Source organism: Zootoca vivipara, chromosome 5 (genome assembly GCF_965207765.1).
Source record: "Zootoca vivipara chromosome 5, rZooViv2.hap1.1, whole genome shotgun sequence".
NCBI classification, from domain to species: domain Eukaryota; kingdom Metazoa; phylum Chordata; class Lepidosauria; order Squamata; family Lacertidae; genus Zootoca; species Zootoca vivipara.
This window is the reverse complement of record NC_142588.1, coordinates 93319867-93347699: the sequence shown is the minus strand read 5'-3', so window position 1 is coordinate 93347699 and position 27833 is coordinate 93319867. Positions and strand designations below refer to the sequence as shown.

The 27833-nt window shown below is 49.6% G+C and overlaps 1 protein-coding gene across 6 annotated transcripts in view; it reads left to right on the top strand.

Annotated features, from left to right (window-relative positions):
* The window catches only part of TNK2 (tyrosine kinase non receptor 2), a 97876-nt gene that overhangs the window by 45636 nt on the left and 24407 nt on the right, over nucleotides 1-27833 (top strand). For 5 of the 6 annotated variants that reach the window (XM_060274274.2, XM_088669317.1, XM_060274277.2 and 2 more), the window contains 8 exons: nucleotides 7966-8143; nucleotides 11193-11263; nucleotides 14336-14548; nucleotides 15891-16043; nucleotides 18184-18461; nucleotides 20246-20372; nucleotides 20599-20745; nucleotides 22158-22252. In XM_060274274.2, coding sequence (XP_060130257.1) covers nucleotides 7966-8143; nucleotides 11193-11263; nucleotides 14336-14548; nucleotides 15891-16043; nucleotides 18184-18461; nucleotides 20246-20372; nucleotides 20599-20745; nucleotides 22158-22252 — 1262 coding nt within the window. Of the gene's footprint in view, nucleotides 1-7965; nucleotides 8144-9894; nucleotides 10001-11192; nucleotides 11264-14335; nucleotides 14549-15890; nucleotides 16044-18183; nucleotides 18462-20245; nucleotides 20373-20598; nucleotides 20746-22157; nucleotides 22253-27833 lie in introns of those variants that run through there. The other variant, XM_088669319.1, reaches the window with a different exon arrangement.

Here is a 27833-nt window from a genome sequence, read left to right as displayed (position 1 = left end):
TGGCAGGGCGCTGGCGGCGGGAGGCCTCATTAGCGCGCCTCGGTTTAAAAACGGCTTTGGTTTAAGAACGGACTTCCGGAACGGATTAAGTTCGTAAACCGGGGTACAGTACCACTGTATTATAATTTGTGCAGCTGTCAATAAATTTGCGAGCAAGTCCTTCATAGCCTGGGAGCCTTCCACCCCATTGTAAATTGAGGATGTACATTTAAACCAGGGAGTTGGCCAAGCCCATTGAGTGCCGTGGGATTTAGTTAACATGCCCTCCATGCCTCGTGGCGTCCATCTCAGCACAGCGACCGAGAATAACCTCTGTATCCTCCTTGTGTGAACGGGTCCTTCGTCTCGGGCTGCGACGGGCTCCTCACTCCAGCAGACCAAGTGAGCACAGCTGGGATCGGAAAGCCAAACAAATGCCATTGTTGTTGCTTCCCCCTGAAATCGGGGCCAGATGTTTAACTGGGAGGGCAGTTTACCAGGGATTGGACAGCGAGCCAAGAATGGAGGGAGCAGCTTCGTTGCTCCGCTTGCAGATCAAGCCCAGATGGCCTTTTAAAAAGCAGAGCAGAGCGGGAATCCCAAAGCGGAGAATCCTGTAAAAAGGAAATGCTAACCTAGAGAAGGAAAATGCATTTGTTGTACTTATAGCATGTTTCTGGACCGGGACAGTCCACATTCATTCATCCCGGGAGTTTCTGTGGAATCACTTACCCCTCTTTAAAACCCGCCAGAGCAGTCTTCCGCTAACTGGAACCTCCCCAAATGTTTTGGCCCACACCTGTAGTTTATTATGATTGCTGAGAGGTGTCAGGTGACCCTTAACCAACTACATCCCCCAGGATGCTTCGGGGGAAGCCATGAGTGTCAAAGTGGGATAACAGTGCTTTAAATGGTGTGCCTGTGGACTTTTGCCAATAAGGCACGCAAAAGAATTAGGTCCAAAAGGAGCTCCCTGCCACGGAAACACAGAAGGTCGGGGAGGATGGAAGTCTTGTCGTCACCTTGAAGAGCTAGTTTTCTGTGTGCAGGTGGATCATTCAAATGCGTACAGCTCAATCCTGCACATGTTTGCTTGGAAGCAAGTCCTGCTGAGTTCAGCGGGACAGTCAGGGCTCATTCACACTTTGGCAAACCCAGACACTCTAGGAAAACCCGATCTCACCTGCTGAATAGAAGCTTGGTTCCGCAAAATCTCTCTTTGGATTTTCCGCGCATCTGATAGGATTGCCCTACTACGTTTTTTTAGTTTTTGGGAAGCTGCCCAGGACGGCAGAAGCCCAGTCTGATAGGCAGGGGTACTATTATTATATTCAGTTTTATGATCTGTTTCTTTGGTTGATGTTTGGCTGTGAAGATGATCAGTGCGTAAAAAAAAACAGGACGGTGGATTTTTGCAAGGTACAGCCATGGAACGATGAGCTACTTATAAGGAAACAAGGGATATGTGTGGATCCGCCGGCCTTGGCTTGTGCAAATGCATTAAGTGTTGGCAGGGAGAGGTGTGCGCACGGAAACCTCATTGCAGAGATCCCCTCTTCCCTCCAACCTTCCGTGTGCACTGAGAGGTGTGTCTACTTGGTGTGCTCACTTGGACATCTGTAAAACACATGATCAGGGGCCTTGATAAAGCAGTTTCAGCATTTGTGTGCTCAGGCAAGCCGCTTAGCTTGCCTCCCTAGTCCCACCTCTCAAATGCACGCCTTTCTCGTGTTGCTGTCACCTTCAGCCAAACAGGTTTCGCTGCCTTTTGCAAAACCTCGCAACACCCGTTTACCCGAGTCCAGTTTAACTCTTATCTACATGCTGCTTTTCCACGGTAAACTGTGCGGAGAATGTCCTGCAGTAAACATCAGCTTGTTGTCAAAATGCATCTACACCCATTGATTTGTCTCGCTTGTGCCCTGCCTTTCTCCATGCAAGGTGGCTCACGGCGTACATTAAAGTGGATACACCTGAAAACGAACAACAAACAATTAAACGAGCCTATTGAAAGCAGTGCCGAAATGACGTAATTCATTTTTAAAACACACACGAAGAACAGCACCCCTTGAAGACCCTCTCGCAGCAGTCAGTTAGCCACCAAAGGTCTGTTTCTAACAAAAAATGTCTTTGCTGGCTGGTTGGCAAGAGCAAAGCAGAGAGGGCAAAATGACTCTTGCCCCAGGCTTTTGAGGCTCCACTTTTGCAGAGGCTGTGGAAGGGAGTTCCACTGTCTAGGAGCAGCCACCGAGAAGGCCCTGTCTTGCGTCCTCACCAAAAGTGTCTGTGAAGGTGGCAAACAGAGCCCGTAGTTCCTGGGTCTTGCCAATAAAACTCAGGAGCCAGGAAGAGATAGAGTCCAACGATTTTATTACTTTGCAAAGCAATAGGTTCAGCGAGATCACTTCCATAAAGGCTGAACCCCATCCCAGTGCCCTGTGGGGTGTGTGTTACTTATAGGTTTCTTACACAAAGTGTTAAAATCTCCTCCTTTCACGCATAGAAACATTCTCGTTTCCTCATTCAAGGAAGCAAACTAGCTGTTGTTAATCAAAACTCATTTAGATACATTTCACTTTAGCACTCCCACGCTTCAAGCATAAGTATAAGCATTTGCTGACATAGCTTTAATTCACCGTGCCTGCTTGGCCTTCACATAAATACATTTTGTTACAAAAAGCTATTGCGCTTTGCATTGTGTGTGCTGTGAGCCTGCGTTTGTAGCAACTTGTGTTCTTGCGATAAGAGTAAAGGCTTTCCCAGCAGTTTCTTGAAGAGCTGTCATTTTTGAGGCCCTTGGGACAGCAGGAGTGAGAAATGGGCCTTCTTAGAAAATCTCAAAGCCTGGGCAGGCTCCTTTGGGGGAATACAGGGCTTCCGATACACCTACATTTATTATCAAAGTGTATTATGGGGTTCTGTGGGGGAAAATATTGAGTGGGGAAGGGTCTTTCTCAAAGGGCCGTCTTCTCATCCTGAAAACTGTCAATAATCCCCTCCTTCAGGATGGGACAGCAACCATTCGCTACTCAAATTCACCATAATAATTTTTTTAAATAACAATGTACAGTATTGAATTTCCAAATACTGTATAACAACAAAAACATCTTCAACACATTTTTAAACCATAATTTTGATTGAAAATCAACTATAATTTTTTGCTCTGTTACTTTGGTCGCTGTTTGGCTGCGAAGATACTAAGTGCGAAAATAGAAAAGGCTGGTGGATGCGGGCTCATGCCTTGTTTCCTTATAAATAGCACCTCATTGATAGCCTCAGCCAGAAAATGGCCAGAAACCAATACTGTAGCGCGGCACAAAATTACTGTCATTTGTGCTGGTGAAGAGCTTCATAAGAATTATTTACTTCTTCAGTTATTCGGTAGTACGTATTCAGGAGAACTCTGGTGGCTCAGTTGGCAGAGCGTGAGACTCTTCGTCTCAGGGTCATGGGTTCGAGATTCCTGCATTGCAGGGGGTTGGGCTAGATGACCCTCGGGGTCCCTTTCAACTCCACGTATTGTGGTTCCTCAGCAGCCAGGAGCTCTGCACCTGCTCAGAGATGTCATTCTTGTGCAGACCCCGGTGCGAAAAGAAGCCTCGGATTTATTTATTGTGATCGTGTGCAATAACCGTCACCACATGTGTGACCGCACACACGAGTGTGGCCATCTAGAACAATTTGAAATGGGGGGTGGTGGGCAGAGGAGATAGACTATATACACATGGAATAGTTGTTGTTTTCCAAGTGGAGAAATCTTTCATTTTAAAATGCCTGCAAACACTGAAGCTTTTAATGGTGCAGAGGAGAAATGGAACGTGTCCAGAAGAGGGCTACCAAAATGGTCAAAGGCCTGGAAACGATGCCTTATGAGGAACGGCTTAGGGAGCTGGGTATGTTTAGCCTGGAGAAGAGAAGGTTAAGGGGTGATATGATAGCCATGTTCAAATATATGAAAGGATGTCATATAGAGGAGGGAGAAAGATTGTTTTCTGCTGCTCCAGAGAAGCGGACACGGAGCAACGGATTCAAACTACAAGAAAGAAGATTCCACCTAAACATTAGGAAGAACTTCCTGACAGTAAGAGCTGTTGGGCAGTGGAATTTGCTACCAAGGAGTGTGGTGGAGTCTCCTTCTTTGGAGGTCTTTAAGCAGAGGCTCGACAGGCATATGTCAAGAATGCTTTGATGGTGTTTCCTGCTTGGCAGGGGGTTGGACTGGATGGCCCTTGTGGTCTCTTCCAACTCTATGATTCTATGAAATCTGGGCAGGGCAACGGAGCCCACAGGATGCGACGTCACCTCCAGGCACCAGCAAGTCATGGCACCGGTGGGTGGGAAAGCAGGCAGGAAGAGAGGGTCAGCTTCGAGCCTCCCCTCCCTGCAACTCTTCACTGTAACTTCCATTTGAGACGCCACCTGCATTTGCTGGAATTGCAACGCCCTGGCGGCTTCCGACCAGGTTTCTTCACCTTGAACCCAGGTACAAGCCATCTCTGCGTGCGTGCCAGGCTTTGTGCCAAAGAGCGTGCCCTAGGCTGCTTTAGAAAGCCCAGCTGTTGTGGGCATGGGATGGGGCATTCCTTGAACACTACATGCAAACACTCTGCAGTGTCCCCTTTCTGGGGTGGTCTCTGCCTGCACCCTCAATATACTAGTCCTTCGTGTTTTTATCTGTTTTCAAGAAACACAATCCAGCAGGTTTTCTTATTAATTGATTTGTTCAGGGGTCGGTTTGGTAGCAGCAGCGGGCATGGGAAGCTCGGAGGTCTGGGAGGGGGAGCATGCAGAAATGGTCCACCTCACAGGGTTGCTGTGAGGATGAAATGGGGAGAGGGAGAACTTAGGCCACCCGCCTCAGTTGAGAGAGGACCATAGGGATCAATAGGATTTGTCCTGGGAGGAAGATTCCAGAGGTGTTGAATCATTTGGTGTCCCCCTAAGGATTATTTCTCCCTTCTCCCCATTTTTTTATTTTCAAAAAGGTTACTAAGAATCAATTTTATATTTATTTATGCTGTTCTTTCAAAGCATTTCTCTTCCTACTCTTCAGCCAGAAAGGCTCCACCAGTGGCTTATGTATTTGTACGAGTAGCAGCCCCTACCCTAAGGCTCGCACTCTAAAAAGACATTAAAGGAAAGAGGGATGGGGAGGGAAGAGGAATACAAGCAAACTTGGCAGCCGATTGTTAATGTCAGCATGTGTGTCTTTGTGTGTGTGTGTGTTATGTAAGTGTATTTGTGAACTAGTGATTAAGAGATTGGGTTATAGATCTGGAATATCTTTATCGCTATGAGCTGGCTAGGTTGCCTTCGGCTGAAATTTGAATAAGCCCCTCTGGATTCCGTGGGACATTTGTGAATAGGCGTGTATATCTGGGGTAGCCTAACCCTAACCCTAACCCTACACCCCCCAGGCCACCCTCCATCTCGGCTATCTTCAGTAATGGGACAAAAGTACTGCTCTACGTTACAAGGTTGTTGTAATGATTACATCATGGGAATCTGTGAAGTGCTTTGAAGACTTGGAAGCTAAGCATTTACAAGCTTGTGGAGCTGATCCTTTGCAAAAAGTGCTCTCTTAAGTGGTCTTGAGGGCCGTCCTAAATATAGTATTACTGAATGAAATTGTACCACCCTGCTTCAAAAAAAAGGGGTGGGGATGCAAGATCTGAAAGTGTGATGGTGGGCTGGGGGTGTTTGATTACAGCGTCTTTAATTCTCCGAAGGGCTGTGTGATATAGAAGTTGGACCAATGTTTTCTCTGCTGCTCCAGAGGGTGATGCCTGAACCTGAACATATTCAAATTGCAAGAATGGAGATTCCGACATTTGGAAGGGCTTCTGACACTAAGCCATTCAATTGTGGAAAGGCCTACCTTGGAAGGGGGTGAGCTCATTTACGGGAAGTTGGATGGCCATCAGCCAGGGGTTTTTCAGCTGGGATTCCTGCACTGCAGGGGGTTGGACTAGATGTCCCTTGGGGGTCCCTTCCATCTCTACAGCTCTGACTCTTGTTCATGTACGTCATCGTCTTTGCTTCCTCCGTGGCTCCTTGCTCCCCTCCACCTCCGCAACCCTCCCTGCGCCTTGTCTTCCCTGCCTGGCCTTTCCGGCTACCATCACTTGTCCAGACGGTCTGCAGAGAGAGACCCCCGAAAACCACGGCTTCCTCCCGAGCAGCCCCATTTCCCACCGAGCGTGGCTCGCGGGCCTCTTCTCCCTACACTGCGATGCGAAATCCAGACTCCTTTTGGCCGGGATTCCTTCCAGCCCCCGACTCCGCTGGCAGACTCCGGGGGACTGTGCCGCGAATGTGGAATCGTTCAGAGCGAGAACAGAAGGCCTTTCTGCGAGTCGCACGTTCCTCCGGGAGGCTGGGAAGCAGGCCAGGAGACCTATTACTGTCCATTAAGCAGGGCCGGGGGCTAATGGGGTTTCGGCTGCCCTCTGGCAAAGGCCAAGCCCAAATGCGGCCCCCTCCCGTCTCTGTCCGACCCATTTGTGACAGCAGTGGGAGATGAGGAACCTTGGCTGTAATCTGGCTTCTTCCAAGCCTCCCGCAAGGGGCTTCTGGTCTTATCTGGAGGGCTGGTGCATCCTTCTTCCCCCCCCCCAGCCTCCCCCATCCCTGGACAAAGCCATGCTCTGTTTAAATGATTAATTTCCGCACAAAAAACCAGGGGTGTTTAAACTTCCAGATCGCCTTCGGATCCCCGCAGTGGATGCACCAAGCAGCGCAGGAAGATGCCTTGCGTTGTGTCCACCAGACTCGGTTCTCAAACTTTCTGGGGGCCCCTGCCGCCCCGGCTTGGTCCCGTAAACACCCCCAGTGCCCCCTCCCTCGCCTATGACAAAGCATTGCTCAGAATCGTGGGTTCGCACAGCCCACGAAAGAAGATCATAACACAACAAGATTCAGTTACAGTGGCAGCTGATGGGCCATTTATCCAAAATCCAGCTAAAACTATTTATAGTTTAATTAATTTGATGGTAGCGGTGAACTGGAGGCAGGGATGCCGGCTTTTCAAAGACTTCTGGTCATTTACACCTCTGGAGCCCCTTGCCACCTCCTTGCCGCTTAGGGCCCCCCACCCCAGATAATCCCCATTGTGTACTTCCATAAAAAATTCTCTCCTTTTGCGAGATCTGTTGACACCGCCATAGCAGTTATTGATGAGCCTGACAGGCTGTAAGTGCCGGATTTAAAGTGTTTAGCGACAGGGTGCTTTGCTTTTGAGGACAAAATGGCAGGTCTATGATTCTATGGTTTCTAACATGTTTGCGTGCGTCCCTTATAGTTTTAATCATAGAATCATAGAGTTGGAAGAGACCACAAGGGCCATCCAGTCCAACCCCCTGCCAAAGCATTCTTGACATATGCCTGTCAAGCCTCTGCTTAAAGACCTCCAAAGAAGGAGACTCCACCACACTCCTTGGTAGCAAATTCCACTGCCGAACAGCTCTTACTGTCAGGAAGTTCTTCCTAATGTTTAGGTGGAATCTTCTTTCTTGTAGTTTGAATCCATTGCTCCGTGTCCGCTTCTCTGGAGCAGCAGAAAACAATCTTTCTCCCTCCTCCATATGGCATCCTTTTATATATTTGAACATGGCTATCATATCACCCCTTAACCTTCTCTTCTCCAGGCTAAACATACCCAGCTCCCTAAGCCGTTCCTCATAAGGCATCGTTTCCAGGCCTTTGACCATTTTGGTTGCCCTCCTCTGGACACGTTCCAGCTCATCAGTATCCTTCTTGTACCACAATGTACTGAATATGACATCCTCTCCTTTTTGCCCTTGATGGTAAATATTGATGGTTCACACCTAACCCGCCTGCCCAAAAGTCATAATTCTGGCTCTCCAAATGTCATGGGCCTCTGCCTGCTCCCCAGCCGAGGAGAAGTTGGAGTGACTGTTTCCTAAAACCATGACCCCCCCCCACACCCTCACCTGCCTGACTTTGCTTCCTTCCGTTTCCCTGCAGAAGCTGAGCTGTGGCATGCAAGCAGATGAAGGAACAGACTGGCTCCTGGAACTGTTAACCGAGGTCCAGCTGCAGCAGTACTTTTTGCGCATCCGCGACGACCTCAACGTCACGCGCCTCTCGCACTTTGAATATGTCAAGAACGAGGATCTGGAGAAGATTGGCATGGGAAGGCCTGGTAAGCGAGTCCCCGCCACTTAACGCCGACTCAACTGGCAGCATCACAGGATCGGAAGTGAAAGGGAAGGAGGACGCTTTGGAGCAAATCCAGGTGTCCTTTTTATTGTGTGTTGGTGACGATTTGTGCTCACGGATGCTTTAGCTGAGACTCCTGCATTGCAGGGGGTGGGGCTGGATGACCCTCAGGGTCCCTTCCGACTCTACAAATCTCTGAATCTGTGAAGGTCTGAGGGTGGTTATATGAAATCCTGCTGTCAACGATTTCAAGGAGAACATACTGGTTCTCTCCAATCATTGCATGCCCCGTAACTTGCTACGGAAATCCAGTAATTTTTTTGTACCACAAATGTCCAGCTTTGTTTTCTGTCCCAATTTGGTTGCTCTCTAGCACCAGATGTGTGGATGATCCAGTATAGGTAAGGTAAAGGTAAAAAGGTAAAGTACCCCTGGACTTTGAGGTGACTATGAGGTGCAGCAATCATCTCACTTTTCAGGCCAAGGTTGCCGGTGTTTGTCCACAGACAGTTTTCCAGGCCATGTGGCCAGCACGGCTAAACCGCTTCTGGCGCAAAGGAACACCATGACGGAAGCCAGAGCGCACGCAAATGCCGTTTACCTTCCCGCCGGAGCGATACCTATTTATCTACTTGCACCTGCGTGCTTTCAAACTGCTAGGTTGGCAGGAGCTGGGACAGAGCAACAGGAGCTCACCCCGTCGTGTGGGTTCGAACCGCCAACCTTCTGATCGGCAAGCCCAAGAGGCTCGGTTTAGAGCACAGTGCTATAAACCAGCCACCAATTGTTATTATTATTTATTAAATTTGCATGCCTCCCTTCACCCGGATCTTAAAAAGCATCTTAAAAAGCAGAGGCATCACCTTGCCGACAAAGGTCCGTATAGTTACAGCTATGATTTCCCCAGTAGTGATGTATGGAAGTGAGAGCTGGACCATAAAGAAGGCTGATCGCCGAAGAATTGATGCTTTTGAATTTGGTGCGGGAGGAGACTCTTGAGAGTCCCGTGGACTGCAAGAAGATCAAACCTATCAGTTCTGAAGGAAATCAGCCCTAAGTGCTCACTGGAAGGACAGATCCTGAAGCTGAGGCTCCAAGACTTTGGCCACCTCATGAGAAGACTCGACTCCCTGGAAAAGACCCTGAAGTTGGGAAAGATGGAGGGCACAAGGAGACAGAGGGAACGACAGAGGACGAGATGGCTGGACAGTGTTCTCGAAGCTACGAACATGAGTTTGACCAAACTGCGGGAGGAGGTGGAAGACAGGAGTGCCTGCCGTGCTCTGGTCCATGGGCTCACGGAAGAGTCGGACATGACTAAAAGACTAAACAACAACAACTTCACCCGGAAATCACAGGGTGGTTCACAACATAAAAATATAAAACAGAAACACCAAATACAGACTAAAACACAAGCAAAACAAACAAACAAACAAACAAACAAACAAACAAACAGATAGCACCCTTCCACAGACATACTTAGAAGGTCATAGAATGTTAATGCCTGATATCAATAGCAGGGACTTCCAAAGTTAGGCAACATGGGTTATGGAACTCGTGAAGTGAAGGCAGAGAATAGGCAGAGCCAGAGGCCATGACAGGTGGAGCCACCAGTTCCCGTTTTGCACCTATCCTGCTCCCTGCTGAGTTTCACAAGGGCAAAACATAGAAAGCAGGATTGTGTATAACCGCCCCGATACCATCACGAGCATAAATCACCTTCAAATCTCCAAAGGGCTGTCACACGGAAGAGGGAGCCAAGCGAGTTTTCCGCTGCTCCAGAGGGATTCAAATTGCAGAATGGAGATTCCAACTAAACACGAGGAAGAACTTTCTGATGGTAAGAACCGTTTGACAGTGGAACGGACTCTCTTGGGGGTTGGACTAGATGCCCCTCAGGGGTCCCTTCCAACTCTCCAATTCTATGATTCTATTTTTAAAAACCCACGTCTGGAAGGCACTCTGAGGAGCACAGAACTCAGCCATGTGTAGGATTACACGTAAATGTGAAGTGTGTTATGAATTCTTATTTCCATGTATTTTTAAAACAAATGCATGACACCTTCTTGCCCCTTTTGGAGTCAATATTATAAAAAGAAGAAAATTGCCTTTATTTTGAAAGAGGCAGGCCTGAACGATGATCCCGGTCCCCTTTTACTTCTTCCCAACACTTAATAGCCACCTGCAGTTTAGAATGCCTAGCCAGGAATTTGCTGGGCAAACCTTTACGGGACAAAACGTAGGTGACACACAGGTGTATGAAATGAAGCCTTTCAGGTTTTGTGGGTTGGGTGTTATTTTAAAAAAAAATTAAATGAAAAGCAGGTCTTTTGGGAGCCTGAGTTTGAGTGGGAGAAGAGAGAAGGAGAGGAGGGGCTTAGCTCTGTCCCTGCCAGGCATTTTCTTGCTCAAAACGAACCTTCGCCCTTTCCCCACTAACTCCCCTCTAAAATAAGGTTACCAGAAGTCCCCGTTTCTCGGGGACAGTCCCCGGATTTACAAATCAGTCCCCATACAAAATCCACTGAAGTTGAAAAGTGTCCCCGGATTCATTGAAAAAAATCTGGTTACCTTACTCTAACAGGGTTCTGGATTTGTGTCTGCAAATCTGGAACCTCAGGGTTGCTTTGAGCGGAAAACTGACCGGCATGCTAAGAACCTCCCCACCCCCACCCCCGAGTTGATCCGCTACTCAAAAGGAGAGTTTCCCCACACCGACTTAGCTGGTATTCATTTATGAAAAACACGCTGGGCCATGTTGCAAATGTTTGCTTGTACCGTGCGCTTTTTGCCCTGTAGTGTCTTGGAAGCTAAGTGGATTACAGGGTGTTTCAGCTACAATATTCAGTAAATCTTTGCAGAATTACCTGCCACAATGAAACATCCAGTATGGGGATGGTTTCCTTGTGGGGCACATGCATGCAATGGGGATTGTGTGTGTGTGTGTGTGTGTGTGTGTGTGTGTGTACTTTGGGAACTGACCAGTCCGCCCCCCCCCCTAACTGGCTGACCCTCACTTTTTGCTTTCACAGGTCAGAGGCGCCTCTGGGAAGCCGTCAAGAGGAGGAAGGCTGTGTGCAAGCGGAAATCTTGGATGAGCAAAGTAAGGGCAGCTATACTCAAGAGGGCTAGGGTTTTTTTTTAAAAAAGCAGTCTTTAAAATCCCCGCTGGACGGTTGTTGCTTAAGGACTGACTAGAGGCACATTGCTAGTCTCCCATTACCGATTTTTTAAGAAAGAAAGCTGAAATGCAGCAGTAGGAGGTTGAGCTTGAAACTAGGAGACTGATCTGTCCCTTTTCTAGCTTTTATGCTCTGTTTATTTGCTTATTCATTCCTTTAAAAGATGCACACCCAGCTGTGCCCCATGGGGTCTCTAAGGTGGCATATTTACAAAATGTGCAGCAAAGCAGTGTGGAGTAGTGGTTAGAGCAGCAGGCTAGGGACCTGGGAGTCCAGGGTTTGAATCCCTACTCGGCCATGGTGACTCTGGGCGCCAGCTCCTGCCTCTCAGCCTAACCTGCCTCACAGGACCAATGAGGGGATTAAAATGAGGAGCAGGAGACAGACAGCCCTTCAGATATTTGAAGATGACTACCGTGTCGCCTTTGGGATCTGCGGCCAGGGGGTTGGACTAGATGGTGCTTGGGGGTCCCTTCCAGCTCTGCAGTTCTGTGATTCTAGGACTGTTAAACCTTGAGCTCCTCGGGATAGAAATGCAACAAATAAATAAATAACTAATGCAAGAACAAAATGCAAACTAAACCAGACTTAAAGCACCAGTGATCAAAGAAAGAAATCTGCATTAAGAGCAGATTAAAAAACCTGTGCTTGTGGACAGATGCACCGAGGCCGCCACTGGCATGCAGACCTCTGTCCTCGGAAGGTTAATTTCCCAAGGCACTTTGGCTAATCGATTGCAGTTTTCAGGATTAGTTGCAAGCTCAAAATAATTAACCGCCTTCCTGCCTGCTGAACCGTCAGACGGGAGCCAGGCGCTTTTTGTCCCTCTGGCGCCTCCCTCTGGCAGAGGCTTCCTTGGGAACAAATTTTCACCGCCAGGCTGCATTGCTACTGATGGACTGACTCTGCCACTCTGTTGTCATTGAGAGGGGGGGTCTCTGCCCCCCCATATGCACACAGACCCATGTACAAGCAGCAAGCCCATGGTGGAAGTGATAAATAGCTGCAATTGGCCGTGATGTCTCCGAGCTCAACGGCAGCAAATTGAATTCACAGTAATTATCAGGAGAGCATTGGATTAACCTTCATGGCTGGCTTGGAGCCAGGCTTTTAACTGCTTGCAGATCATTGCAGCGAGAAGCCGCCCTTTTGCTGGAGAGGGTGGGAATCTGAAGGGGCATATCCCCTGGGATGCCTTATGAAATCAGGATCAGGCCAGAGACCCCTTTGAGGTCCAGCCTCTAGGAAGCTCCTGAGCGAGACATAGAGGCATTAACCCTGCCCAGTTCTCCCTCCATGCCCTACAGGGAGTATTCAGAGGTACCACTGGGACTGCAGCAAAATGTTGCAGCATGCAGCTCTTCTGTTAAGAGTTCCAGCCAGTCCGCTGACTCAGTTTCCCAGTATCCTGTGGCTGCCGAACATGCTTCTCCTGGTGACTTAATAGAAGCTGAAACAACCCCCGCTTAGAGGTTGTCTGTGATTAAGTGGCACATGAATAAAGGAAAACGAATTTGCCGCGGCCAGAGCCCTTTGGCTTCCATTCTTTACAGCACCCCAGGCAGGCTGGTTCCCTGATTGAATCCTGGGCACCGTGAGAATCTGTTTGGATGTTTTATGGGGAGGTAGGGATCATGAGAGAACCGTCCCTCCCACCCGGAACCTCCTGGCCAATAGGCCTCCTCTCTTGCTCAGAGACCCATTGGGTCCCTCACCAGTCCCTGAGAAGTTGGAGTGTTTGGGAATACGGCGTGACTTCCCTCTGAATCTCAGCCTATGAGATGAAGACGGGGAAGGGGCAGTCTTCTCAGGCCCTCAGCTGCCATCACCCTCATCCATCTCCCTGTGCGTGTCTAGAATCATAGAGTTGGAAGAGACCACAAGGGCCACCCAGTCCAACCCCCTGCCAAGCAGGAAACACCATCAAAGCATTCTTGACATATGCCTGTCAAGCCTCTGCTTAAAGACCTCCAAAGAAGGAGACTCCACCACACTCCTTGGCAGCAAATTCCACTGCCGAACAGCTCTTACTGTCAGGTCTTCCTAATGTTGAGGTGGAATCTTCTTTCTTGTAGTTTGAATCCATTGCTCCGTGTCCGCTTCTCTGGAGCAGCAGAAAACAACCTTTCACCCTCTTCTATATTTTATATATTTGAACATGGCTATCATATCACCCCTTAACCTTCTCTTCTCCAGGCTAAACATACCCAGCTCCCTAAGCCATTCCTCATAGGGCATCGTTTCCAGGCCTTTGACCATTTTGGCTGCCCTCTTCTGGACTATATCTGGTCTATATCTTTCTTATTTATTTATATACTGCCCTTTGTTAAGAAAAACAAAATGTATCTCGAGGGGGTTAATGATCCTGATGTGTCTTTGTTTAATTTACTTCGGATGGTTGCATCTTGCCCTTCTTAAAAATGCATCCCAGGGCACCGTAATATAATGGCAATTTAAAAAAAATGCATTAGAGGAGAAATAAAACTCTGATCCTAAACCTCTGCTGCCTTGCGGCTATACTCATAGAATCATAGAATCATAGAGTTGGAAGAGACCTCAAGGGCCATCCAGTCCAACCCCCTGCCAAGCAGGAAACACCATCAAAGCATTCTTGACATATGCCTGTCAAGCCTCTGCTTAAAGACCTCCAAAGAAGGAGACTCCACCACACTCCTTGGTAGCAAATTCCACTGCCGAACAGCTCTTACTGCCAGGAAGTTCTTCCTAATGTTTAAGTGGAATCTTTTTTCTTGTAGTTTGAATCCATTGCTCCGTGTCCGCTTCTCTGGAGCAGCAGAAAACAATCTTTCTCCCTCCTCCATATGACATCCTTTTATATATTTGAACATGGCTATCATATCACCCCTTAACCTTCTCCTCTCCAGGCTACTCATTCGTGAGAAAGGCTTGGGGAGCAAACCCTAAGGAAAAGCCCCTTGCCGCTGTGTAAATTTTACAAAACAAATAAATAATTCCTCTCTCCTTCTGCGCAGGTCTTCAGTGGGAAGCGGCCTGACTCGGACTTCCAGCCCCTGGGGCAGTGCGGCCTGGGCAAGCAGTCCACCCCGCCCCCCCTGGAGGAGGGCCAGCAGCAGGCCTTGACCTGCCTGATCAGCGAAAAGGACCTGGTGCTCTTCGAGAAGCTGGGCGACGGCTCCTTCGGGGTGGTACGGCGAGGGGAGTGGTGCACGCCCTCCGGCAAGTTGGTAAGGGGGCCACCTTCCCCCAGACTTTCCTCCCTCTGGCTTCCTGCTGCGCTGGCCCTAATCGAGGTGCTGGGGGAGTTTAACCAGTATGGTGCTGCTGGGTAAATAGGTAAAGGACCCCTGGACGGTTAAGTCCAATCAAAGGCGACTCTGAAGTTGTGTCGCTCATCTCGCTTTTCAGGCCGAGGGAGCCGGCGTTTAGACAGCTTTCTGGGTCATGTGGCCAGCAGGACTAAACCACTTCTTGGGCTTGCTGATCAGAAGGTTGCCGGCTCGAATCCACCTGACGGGGTGAGCTCCCGTTGCTTTGCCCCAGCTCCTGCCAACCTAGCAGTTCTGAAGCACGCCAGTGCAAGGAGATAAATAGGGAAGGTAAACGGCGTTTCCGTGTTCTCTGGCTTTCATTACAGTGTCCCATTGTGCCAGAAGCGGTTTAGTCCTGCTGGCCACATAACCGAGAAAGCTGTCTCTGAAAGCGAGATGAGCGTCGCAACCCTATAGTCGCCTTTGACTGGACTTAACCATCCAGGGGTCCTTTACCTTTTTTAAGGTAAAGGGACCCCTGACCATTAGGTCCAGTCGTGACCGACTCTGGGGTTGCGCGCTCATCTCGCGTTATTAGCCGAGGGAGCCGGCGTACAGCTTCCGGGTCATGTGGCCAGCATGACAAAGCCGCTTCTGGCAAACCAGAGCAGCACATGGAAACGCCTTTTACCTTCCCGCTGTAGCGGTACCTATTTATCTACTTGCACTTTGACGTGCTTTCGAACTGCTGGGTTGGCAGGAGCTGGGACCGAGCAATGGGAGCTCACCCCGTCACGGGGATTCGAACCGCCGGTCTTCTGATTGGCAAGCCCTAGGCTCTGTGGTTTAACCCACAGCGCCACCCGCGTCCCTACCTTTTTTACCATTGGGTAAATATTGGGGTTTGATGCACCTGTGGGTTTATCCTGGACTGGCCAATCAGGGCCGGCTCTAGATAGACCCCCGGTGGCGCAGTGAGCCAGGGCACCACCGCGCAGAAACCATGCTGCGCCCTGCGAGGGCGCCGGAGCGATCTCCGCCCCCTAGCACCAGGGCGCGCAACCTGCTCGAGACTGCCCTGCGGCCAATAGAATCCAGGCACCATCTGTCAACTGAACAGAATGTTTATGTAGGTTTTGCAAGGCTGGAGCAACACAACTTCAGCCTCTCTTGGTGGCTTCCAGCAAATTAACAGTGGGTTCTTCTTCTAATGTCATCCGCAACAACCATGTTGGCCGCCCTCTGGGTTAAAGATTCCGCAGCAACCTCTTTGCCCAAAGCTTAACCTGGCGCTGCCCTCTCTTGCTTCCTCCGCCAGCTGAACGTGGCTGTCAAATGCCTCAAGACGGACGTGCTGAGCCAACCGGAAGCCCTTGACGACTTCATCCGCGAGGTCAACGCCATGCACTCCTTGGACCACCTGAACCTCATCCGACTCTACGGCGTGGTGCTCTCCAACCCCATGAAGATGGTGAGGACCAGGCTCCCTTCTGAAGAGGCTGAGGACCGACACCGCTTTTGGGCTCCAGCCACAGAAGGAAAGCGGTGTTTGGGGGGTGGGGCTGGTGGTGGATAATAATAATAATAATAATAATAATAATAATAATAATAATAATAATAATTTATTAATTATACCCCACACATCTGGCTGGGTTTCCCCAGCCACTCTGGGAAGCTCCCAACAGAATATTAAAAACACGATAAAACATCAAGCATTAAATACTTCCCTAAACAGGGCTGCCTTCAGATGTCTTCTAAAAGTCAGATAGTTCTTTATTTCCTTGACATCTGATGGGAGGGCGTTTCACAGGGCGGGTGCCACCACCGAGAAGGCCCTCTGCCTGGTTCCCTGTAACCTCACTTCTCGCAGGGAGGGAACCGCCAGAAGGGCCTCAGAGCTGGACCTCAGTGTCCGGGCAGAACAATGGAGGTGGAGATGCTCTTTCAAGTATACTGGGCTGAGACCCTTTAGAGCAGGGGTCAGCAAACTTTGTCAGCAGGGGGCCGGTACACTGTCCCTCAGACCTTGTGGGGGGCCGGACTATATTTCGAAAAAAATATATGAACGAATTCCTATGCCCCACAAATAACCCAGAGATGCATTTTAAATAAAAGAACACCTTCTACTGATGTAAAACATGTTGATTCCCGGACCGTCCGTGGGCCGGATTTAGAGGACGATTGGGCCGCATCCGGCCCCTGGGCCTTAGTTTGGGAACCCCTGCTTTAGAGCTTTAAAGGTCAGCACCAACTGTTTGAATTGTGCTCAGAAACGTACCAGGAGCCCTCTGGTTTCCCCAGGACAGAAGGGCTGGCTGCTTCTCTTTCATGTACTCTTCCTCCTCTCATCAGCCACCTTCTCCTGAGGTCTAGGGAGTTACCTGGCTCCTCAGCCACCATGCTCTTGTTCTAGCCTCCCACAACCTAGTGGACTCCAAATGTTGCTGGACTACAATTCCCATCAGCCCCAGCTAGCATGGCCAGATGTTGCTGGGAATGATGGGAGAGCAGAAAGGGGTTTTTTGGGGGGCTGCCTTAAAAATACAACAACAACAACAACAACAACAACAACAACAACAACAACAACAACAACAACAATTTATTATTTATACCCTGCCCGTCTGACCAGGTTCCCCCAGCCACTCTGGGCGGCTTCCAACAAAACATTAAAATACAGAAATCCATCAGACATTAAAAGCTTCCCTAAACAGGGCTGCCTTGAGACGCCTTCTAAAGGTCTGGTAATTGTTGTTCTCTTTGACCTCTGGTGGGAGGGCGTTCCACAGGGGGGTGCCACTACTGAGAAGGCCCTCTGCCTGGTTCCCTGTAACTTGGCTTCTCATAGCGAGGGAACCACCAGAAGGCCCTCGGCGCTGGACCTCAGTGATGCAGTCTTAAGGTTTATGAGGGCACCATTAGCAGTTGTTATTTTAATCTTGCAGTGTGAATTAAGTCAGGTGCCAACCTTTAATCAATTAATCAAATTGGTTTTTCATTGAACTGTGGGGAAATATGTCTGCTTAAACCATGAGACAGAATCCCTCAGTGCCTGGAGCGACCACCTTTGCCACACGCACAGATCTGGCCCCCAAACAGGTCCCATCGGAACCAAAGTGCCAAGTGAGCTGTGGCTAAACTAATTTCAGTGTCCAGCTAACTCGGTGTGGATCTGATCCTGTTCCCCACATATTTCAAAGGTGTGCTGATTTAATTGATTACTTCATCAAATAATAGAAACGTTTGAGGGGTTTTTGTGTGTGTTTGAATATTTTGTTGGAAGCCGTCCAGACCGGCAGTCCAGTCAGATGGGTGGCAGATTAATTACTTAATTTATTAATAGTCGGAAGGGACCCAGAGGATCATCTAGTCCAACCCCTTTCAGTGCAGGGGCGGATTGAACACAGAACGTTGCCGTTAACAGCCGCACCCTCTAACTCACTCAGAGTAATTCCTGTGGGGTTGGACTTGATGAGCCTTGGGGGTCCCTTCCCAACCCTACCGTTCTATGAATCAGTTCTGGTCTCTGTAACTGGGCAGTGGCCCTATCGCCAACCCCAAGCCGAGGGTCCCAGCCTCCGCTGTGCATGACTTCTTTCTGTCCCGCCTCCAAGGTCACAGAGCTGGCCCCTCTCGGCTCCCTGCTGGACCGGCTGCGCAAGAACCAAGGGCACTTCCTCATCGCCACCCTCTGCCACTATGCCATCCAAATCGCTCGCGGCATGGCCTACCTGGAGTCCAAGCGCTTCATCCACCGGGACCTGGCTGCCCGCAACATCCTGCTGGCCACCAACGACCTGGTCAAGATCGGCGACTTTGGGCTCATGAGGGCCTTGCCCAAGAATGATGACCATTATGTCATGCAGGAGCACCGAAAGGTGCCTTTCGCCTGGTGAGTCGCCTGCGCCCCGTCAAGGCTGGCTTAGCAGAAACCTGAGCTATAAAAAAGGCAGGATACAGTAATAGAATTATAGAATCATAGAGTTGGAAGAGACCACAAGGGCCATCCAGTCCAACCCCCTGCCAAGCAGAAAACACCATCAAAGCATTCTTGACATATGGCTGTCAAGCCTCTGCTTAAAGACCTCCAAAGAAGGAGACTCCACCACACTCCTTGGCAGCAAGTTCCACTGCCGAACAGCTCTTACTGTCAGGAAGTTCTTCCTAATGTTTAGGTGGAATCTTCTTTCTTGTAGCTTGAATCCATTGCTCCGTGTCCGCTTCTCTGGAGCAACAGAAAACAACCTTTCTCCCTCATATAGAGGATGTCATATAGACATCCTTTTATATATTTCAGGGGTGGCCAACTCTCAAGAGACTGCGATCTACTCACAAAGTTAAAAACTAGCAGTGATCTACCCCTTTTTGAAGTTCAGGTCAAAGTTGTTGAGTTTTTTCAGGGGGAAGGTAAAATGTTGAGCTTTTTTTAGGGGAGCCACAGTTGTTCAGCTTCTTTGGGGGGAGCCAATGATCTACCAGTGATCTACCACAGACGTCCAGTGATCTACCAGTAGATCATGATCTACCTGTTGGACATGCCTGATATATTTGAACATGGCTATCATATCACCCCTTAACCTTCTCTTCTCCAGGGTAAACATACCCAGCTCCCTAAGCCGTTCCTCATAAGGCATCGTTTCCAGGCCTTTGACCATTTTGGTTGAGCAGTGCAACACACACAACACGCACACACCACAAAACCCAGAAAGGAATCCATAATGAATTGAAAAAAATGTTTTAAAGTTATTTTCAAAAAAACCCAGAGTCCTTTTTGTTGAGAATAAGCCAGATGGAAATTCCCAGATGTCAGAAAAAGTTATTTAAGTATGCCACTACTACGGTCCGTGTTTTGTTAGCCCCAAAATGGAAAACGAGCCAGGTCCCAGCTAAAGAAAAATGCAGTTTAAACTGATGGAATAGGCGCAGCTTGCGGGCTTAACATACAGAATAAGAGAACAAGAAGAACATACATTTAGAGAAGATTGGAAAATGTTTATTGATTATATGGGTGAAAATTGTGTACACTTGGCAGCATTAAGATCAATTCAACAGTGTAAACAAGTTTTGATGGATGTAATGGTGTTGTTCATGTGAAATATGCAGGGATTTATGATATGGACCTTTATGATATGGAAAATGAACCGTGGAAAGAGAAGAAGGGAAGTCACTGACATTTTAAGGTTGTTTAAATTAATATTCTAAATTGTAAAACAGAAAATTTAATAAATTTATATACAGAAAGGAAAACGAGGCCAGAGACTGAATTAGCAGCAAGAACCCTGCATATTTTACAAAAACTAAACCATTCAGTATTCCATTATTGCATCCATGAAAACATATTTAAACTGTTGAATATTTCTTAATGTTGCCAACGTTTTCAAGTGTACGCAGTTTCCTCCCATTTGGTCAATAGATGTTTTCCAATCTTCTTTAAATGTATGCTCTCCTCGTTCACTTATTCTGTATGTTAAGTCTGCAAGCTGTGCCATATTCTGTCAGCTTAAGTTGACATTCTTCTTTAGCTGAGACCTCGCTCGTTTTCCATTTGGGGGCTAACCACAACCCATCTCATTCTCCACCCACCATTGTGTTGAATTGCAGTTATACATGCCGCGCCCCCCCTTCAGATTGCACTTATGCGTCCTTCTCTTTCCTCCTGCCCACCTGCAAATCCAGGTGCGCCCCTGAGAGCCTGAAGACCCGCACCTTCTCGCACGCCAGCGACACCTGGATGTTTGGCGTGACGCTGTGGGAGATGTTCACCTACGGACAGGAACCTTGGATTGGCCTCAACGGGAGTCAGGTACGATCACAGAGGCCTGGTCTGCGTGGTGCCTCACCTTACCTCATGAGAAGAGAGCTGAAATTTCCTCACAAACGAGGGGGGTGTTGTTGTTTTAAAATGATGTGCGCCGGACCTCCTGCGTCACTCTCTGCATTGGCACCAAGCTCCTAGTCCTCACCGAGGAGGCTTGCCAGAAGGTCCGGTTCCGGCTTGCTCTCTCCTGAGCCCTGTTTCCTTTTCCTAGATTTTGCATAAGATTGATAAGGAGGGAGAGCGTCTGCCGCGGCCAGAAGACTGTCCCCAGGACATCTACAACGTCATGCTGCAATGCTGGGCACACAAGCCAGAAGACCGGCCCACATTTGTGGCTCTGCGTGACTTCCTCTTGGAGGTATTTGCCAGAGGTTTTTGGGGTTTTGGGGGAGGAATGCAAAATAATAGCCGCTGGGAAAATCAGTTTGTAACCTGTGCACCCAAACTAAATCACGTGTGGAGGATTGGGGAACCTTGGATGTTAGGTGAGAAAACTTGTTTTCTGCTGCTGTGGGGGGGGGGGGTGGGGTAGCCCCAAACCAATGGCTTCAAGTTACAAGGAAGGAGATTCCGACTAAATATCAGGAAGAGCTTTCTGGTGGTAAGAGCTGTTCGATAGCAGAATGGACCCCCTCAGAAAGAAGGTGGCGGATTCTCCTTCCTTGGAGGTTTCTAAGCAGAGGTTGGATGGCCTACTGTCAGGGATGGTTTAGCGGTTCCTGCATTGCAGGGGGTTGGGCTAGATGACCACCGGGGTCCCCTCCAATTCTACAGTTCTATGATTCTACGACTCAGAAACCCTTGGAGGCATCTCTTATTTGGGTGTCCTCTGTGCTGCCACCTAGTAAGGGGGGGGGCAACTGCCACAAGTTCTATTTTATTTTACAGTGGTACCTTGGTTCTCAAACTTAATCCATTCCAGAAGTCCATTCCAAAACCAAGGCACGCTTTCCCCTAGAAAGTAATGCAAAACAGACTAATCCGTTCCAGACTTTTAAAAACATCCCCTAAAACCGCAATTTAACATGAATTTTACTATCTAACGAGACCATTGATCCATAAAATGAAAGCAATAATCAGTGTACTGTACTATAAAATAAATAAGACAGTATTGTAGATGATAAAAATTAAAATTACTTTTTTTCCCTTACCTGCACTGATGATAGTCATTGTTTGGATGGGGGGGCTTTTATCCATTCCCGCAGTCACACAATCAATCAATCAATCAATCAGTAGCTAAACTGGCTCAAAAACAAAAACACAAAATAAATAGCAGTAACAAAAGTGCCAAACTTAATCTGTTCTGGAGGTCCAATTGACTTCCGAAATGTTTGAAAACCAAGGCGCAACTTCTGATTGGTGCAGGCGCCCCGAGAATAATAGCCGACAGCCGCATCGGACGTTCGGCTTCCAAAAAAACGTTCACAAATCACAACACTTATTTCGGGGTTTTCGGCGTTTGGGAACCAAGGTACCACTGTATTGCATTTTGTATTTTCGCATCTTTATCTCACCTTTCCCCCAAGATGGCATGCGTGGTTATCAGCCTAGTTTTATCTTCACAACAACCCTGCGAGTTCGGTTAGGGCTGAGAGACTGTGACTTGCCCAGTGAGCTCATCGGCGGCTAAGTGGAGATTCGAACTCTGGTCCCTCAGGTCCTCATCTTTGGCTGGGCGCCAGGGCAGATTCCCTCCCAGCAGATCTGCAAGCTTCTGGCTGGGTCGTCTCTTTGCCGAGCCTTCACGTCTCCCCTGCTTTCCTCCCCCAGGCTCAGCCCACTGACATGCGGGCCCTGCAAGATTTCGACGAGCCAGACAAGCTCCACATCCAGATGAACGACATCATCACGGTCATCGAGGGCAGGTAGTGTGGGGCGAGGGGAAGGCTGGGCAAACTTCAAGAGGGACCCAGGCGGGCAAATTCTGACCTCGCCTAAGAAACCTTATGACATAGCTGCCAAGTCTCCCGTATTCCCCGGGAAACCCCCGTTTTTCCAGCTGTTCCCAGCCAAAAAAACGGATTTTTTTTGTTTCCCCCCCGGTTTATTCTGGCACGGCGGCCATTTTGGAACTGGGCGGAGCATGCTCAGAAGCGACTTTTGATGCTGCTCTGCCCAGTTCCAAAATGGCTGCAGCGTGACTTCTGGCGCAGCGGCCATTTTGGAACAGGGCAGAGCAGCATCAAAAGTCGCTTCTGAGCATGCTCCGCCCAGTTCCAAAATGGCGGCAGCGCTACTTCCGGTCTGCTACTTCCGGTCCAGGCCCTTATTTCTCAGGCAGGGACTTGGCAGGTATGCCTTATGAACTAAGGGCAGTGCGGCCCCATGCGCTTCTACCGAGAAAGGCAACTTATTCTGCAAGACGGTCGCCCAAATCACCCGAAGGGGGGGGACCAGCTTTGCAATGGCTTTTTCCGGAGGTTGTTGCAGGATAGCTCAGTCGGTCTCCCATGAGACTCTTGATCTCAGGGACGCGGGTTCGAGTCCCAGGCATTGGGCAGAAAATGTCCTGCATTGCAGGGGGGGTTGGACTAGATGATTCTTGGTGGTCCCTTCCAACTCTATGATTCTGGGATTCCAGCTGCCAAAAGAGTCCCTGGGAAGAGAGAGTCTGACCAGGGCATTGGCTCACTGTCTTGCCTTGGCCGAGATGCTTTGCCGTGGTCCCATCCCCACCCCGATTTTCAGAATAGGTGGCTTTGAGGGCAAGCACAGACAGAGATTGTCAAACAGCAGCAAAAACTCCTCTGATTGAAATCGCCCTGGATCATCATAAAATGTGAAGGATGGGCTCAGCATCCAGTTACATTTGGTTTCATGGCATCCAGTTACATTTGGAGTCAGGGCAGGGATCCTGGCCGACCCAGATGCTGGGTGCAAGTTTAAATAGGTTTTTAGTCTAGTGTTGCTTTAACTTTTCAAAAGCCTTACATTATCGCTGTTGACTTTTTCACATGGGTCATCTTATTGCCTTATCTTTTTTCGTAGACAGCTTTTGGGTGTGTGTGTGTGTGTGTTGTGTGTGTTGATTTACAATCAAGTGGTGCATAAATTTTATGGAATAAATAGAATGAATTAATACATAAAGCTTTGTGGGAGGGATGCTCGGAACGGCTTCGTTTGCTGAAGCTCAGCGTCGCTGGGACTATTCTCCATGTTGAGGCTGTGCGGAATTCCTTGGAGGCCTTTGGCGGAGATTGGGCAGCCATCTGCCAGGGGTTCTTAACAGTGTGATGCAGCAGCTAAAAAAGCCAATGCAATTCTGGGCTGCATCAATAGGAGTATAGCATCTAGATCAAGGGAAGTAATAGTACCACTGTATTCTGCTCTGGTCAGACCTCACCTGGAGTACTGTGTCCAGTTCTGGGCACCACAGTTCAAGAAGGATACTGACAAGCTGGAACGTGTCCAGAAGAGGGCAACCAAAATGGTCAAAGGCCTGGAAAGGATGCCTTATGAGGAACGGCTTAGGGAGCTGGGTATGTTTAGCCTGGAGAAGAGAAGGTTAAGGGGTGATATGATAGCCATGTTCAAATATATAAAAGGATGTCATATAGAGGAGGGAGAAAGATTGTTTTCTGCTGCTCCAGAGAAGCGGACACGGAGCAATGGATTCAAACTACAAGAAAGAAGATTCCACCTAAACCTTAGGAAGAACTTCCTGACAGTAAGAGCTGTTCGGCAGTGGAATTTGCTACCAAGAAGTGTGGTGGAGTCTCCTTCTTTGGAGGTCTTTAAGCAGAGGCTTGACACGCATATGTCGAGAATGCTTTGATGGTGTTTCCTGCTTGGCAGGGGGTTGGACTAGATGGCCCTTGTGGTCTCTTTCAACTCTATGATTCTATGATTCTACCTGTGATTCCTGCATTGCAGGGGGTTGGATTAGATGGCCATCAGGGGTCCCTTCCAACCCTACGAGTCTGTGACAGTGCCCTGCCCTTTGCCAGCCTGCATGCCATGCCAAAGCAGTGCCACCCGGGCTCTGGAGCGGCTGGCCTCCCTTGCCAGGGCCCCTCTCTGAGTCACTCCTTTCCCTGGAGTGTGATTTCTGCCTTGGCTTGCGTACCCTCCAGTGCTCGGCAAGCCACGTTCTCTCGCACGCCCCCGCTCTGGCTGCCACTCCCTGCCACCCACGCTCACCTGATCCTCATGCCCGCAGAGGAGACGGCACCAGCTGGCTGGCTGGCTAGTTACCCTGGGATGGCTTTCCCAGAAGATCTGGCAACCGCAGAAGGGTTTTCCGATAGAGACAATTGTCCTCCCCAGGGTGGCAGCAGCCTGGGCTGAGGAGGAGCAGAAAGGGGCGGAGGGGGCACCCCTATTCCTCTGCGTGCCAGGGGGCCCTGAAAGTGGGCATCCCAAGGGCACCTGGAAGGCCATTGTAAGGACAGGATTTTTTTTAGAGAAAAGGACAGTGAGAGAGTTGTATAAATACTATGCGGGGGGGGGGGCTTTCGATAAATTTGGATTTGAGGGGAGTGGGCCAAGGTTTTTGGGGGGAGGGACCCATCGGATTTCCATCCTCCAGGCCTCGCTTTGTGTACCAGTCCTGTCATCTCCAGATTCATAGAAGAGACCACAAGAGCCATCCAGTCCAACCCCCTGCCGAGCAGGAAACACCATCAAAGCATTCTTGACATATGCCTGTCAAGCCTCTGCTTAAAGACCTCCAAAGAAGGAGACTCCACCACACTCCTTGGTAGCAAATTTCACTGCCGAACAGCTCTTACTGTCAGGAAGTTCTTCCTAATGTTTAGGTGGAATCTTCTTTCTTGTAGTTTGAATCCATTGCTCCGTGTCCGCTTCTCTGGAGCAGCAGAAAACAACCTTTCTCCCTCCTCTATATGGCATCCTTTTATATATTTGAACATGGCTATCATATCACCCCTTAACCTTCTCTTCTCCAGGCTAAACATACCCAGCTCCCTAAGCTGTTCCTCACAAGGCATCATTTCCAGGCCTTTGACCATTTTCGTTGCCCTCTTCTGGACACGTTCCAGCTTGTCTGTATCCTTCTTGAACTGTGGTGCCCAGAACTGGACACAGTACTCCAGGTGAGGTCTGACCAGAGCAGAATACAGTGGTACTATTACTTCCCTTGATCTAGATGCTATACTCCTCTTGATGCAGCCCAGAATTGTATTGGCTTTTTTAGCTGCTGCATCACACTGCTGACTCATGTCAAGTTTGTGGTCTACCCCCTTGCGTTGCAGGGGGTTGGACTAGATGACTCTTGGGGTCCCTTCCAACTCTGCTGTTCTGTGATTCAGTGGCAAGGGTATCAGGGGGGCAGGACTAGGAATGGGTCTCTTTCTCTCCAAGGGTTTGGCAAGCTGCTAGGGCTACCTCCGCTGCCAGCTGGAGGAGATGCTCTTGGTCTGCCACCCCATCAGCCCCCACTGATGGGATTTGTGGTCCAACACATCTGCCTTGCTCAGACGCCCACCTGGAGTCCTGTGCCCAGTTCTGGGCGCCACAGTTTAAGGAGGATGTTGACAAGCTGGAAGGTGTGCAGAGGAGGGCCACCGAGACGATCAGGGTGAAGGTGCTGGGGATGTTTAGCCTAGGAAAGAGGAGACCGAGAGGAGATATGAGAGCCATCTTCAACTATCTCCAGGGCTGCCCCATGGAAGAGGGAACCAGCTTGTTTTCTCCTGCTCCAGGGGGTAGGAATCGAAAGAGAGGAGATTCCAACTGAACATCAGGAATGCCAGTGGAAGGACAAAACACAGAGGTTGGGCCCATCCCTGGAGCCCCCTTTCCTGCCCCTCTGCAGCTGGCTCCGTTGCCCAGCTGCAGGCTCTGTTCCTCTCCCCCTCCGAGCAGCGGCCGTGAGCCAGGGCGGGACAGTGTGTCTTCAGGGACCGGCTTTTGCAGCCGCCTGCCTCCCGGTGACTCTTGCTCCTGGGCTGGGCAGCCTTAATTGCAGGGAGTTGGCTCGCAACCAGAGCCAGCGACGAGGGCGTAGCGCAGAGCATTACGTCACGGCCCTGCTGAGTGACAGGGCTGAGCACATAAACAGCCCTTCCTCCCCTCCTCTCTCTCACACTCGGGAGGCGGTGGTGCTGCTTGAGGTAGCGGGCAGAGACTCAGGCTTCCCTGCCGGCTGGATTTCCTCCGGCGTGGATTTCCTCCGGGGAGACCCGGCACAGGTGATGCTTCTTCCAGGGAGGGGTGCGGGGAGGGGAAACAGAGGCCGGTGGATGGAGGGAACTGCATTCCACCGCCGGAGGCAGTGAGAGCTGCTGCTCTCGCACTCGGGTCCTGCTTTGTGGTTTCCCATTGGGGCCTCTGGTTGGCCCCTTAGAGAACAGGCTGCGGGAGGAGAGCCAGGCTCTCCTCATGTTCTCAAGGGGCTCTGCATGCACAATGTTTCGCTGCCGGTTTGCCCAGCCGCCGCTTCGCTGGTGGAAATTGCTCTGCAAGGCGGCAGGTGAGCACACTTTGGAAGCAGGGGTTGCGGGTTCCAGTTCCGCCATGCCGCTTTGCTGGTGCCAGCCCTGCCTTGGCTCAACCTATCTGTTTGTTACCCCAGCCCATTGCTCGGGCAGCGGGGAAATTGAGAACTAATTTGTTACGCTCAAACCAAATGCTTTAGCTGAGATTCCTGCATTCCAACGGGTTGGACTGGATGACCTTTGGGGATCCCTTCCAGCTCTGCAATTCTCTGATTCAAATGCAAGACAATCTTTGAATATATATTTTTTCTTTTAAGTGGACTTCCTTTGCATGTGGTTGGTTTAAGACATAGGAAGCTGCCTTATGCTGTGTCAGACCATTGGCCAGTATTGCCCGCACGGACTGGCAGCAGTTCTCCAGGGTTTCTTTCTCAACCCGACCTGGAGACGCCATTGGGGATTGAACCTGGGACCTTCTGCATGCAAGGCAACTGCTCTGCGCACTGATTTACAGCTCTAGGAAGCGCGAACTGCGCATGCCCCTTTGCACCCTGCCCTGGTCTCCTGCTCGCCTGCGCAGCAAATGCAGGCAAAAGTTGGCTTAAGACTGGCTGAAGTGGGGGAAATAACTAGAGGGCCAGCTCCTCTTCTATTAACTGACCTGGTGCAGAATCTGCTAGGAAGCTCACGTGCCTCTAGGTTAATTTTGGCGAGTCTTGTGGAGCGCTTCCTGTTGGTTTGCGACCCCCGGATCAGACCTCAGTCTGCTGTCTGGCTGCCCTGAAGAGGAGATGCCTCACTTCTTTTGCATTCAGTACTCGGCTGAGCCTTGGGGGCGGCACGATGGGAAGCCTTTGCTGTTTTCAGCTAACCGGAGTCCCCCCTGGAAACTTTGCCTCTGGTTGGTTCGGAATAAGCCAGGATCGAACTGGTGGTTGATAGAATTGTAGAGGACCCCAGGGGGTCATCTAGCCCAACCCCCTGGAATGCGGGAATAATGATCCTGGGTTGTACATTAACCACCATCCTGGCTTGTACATTCCACCCA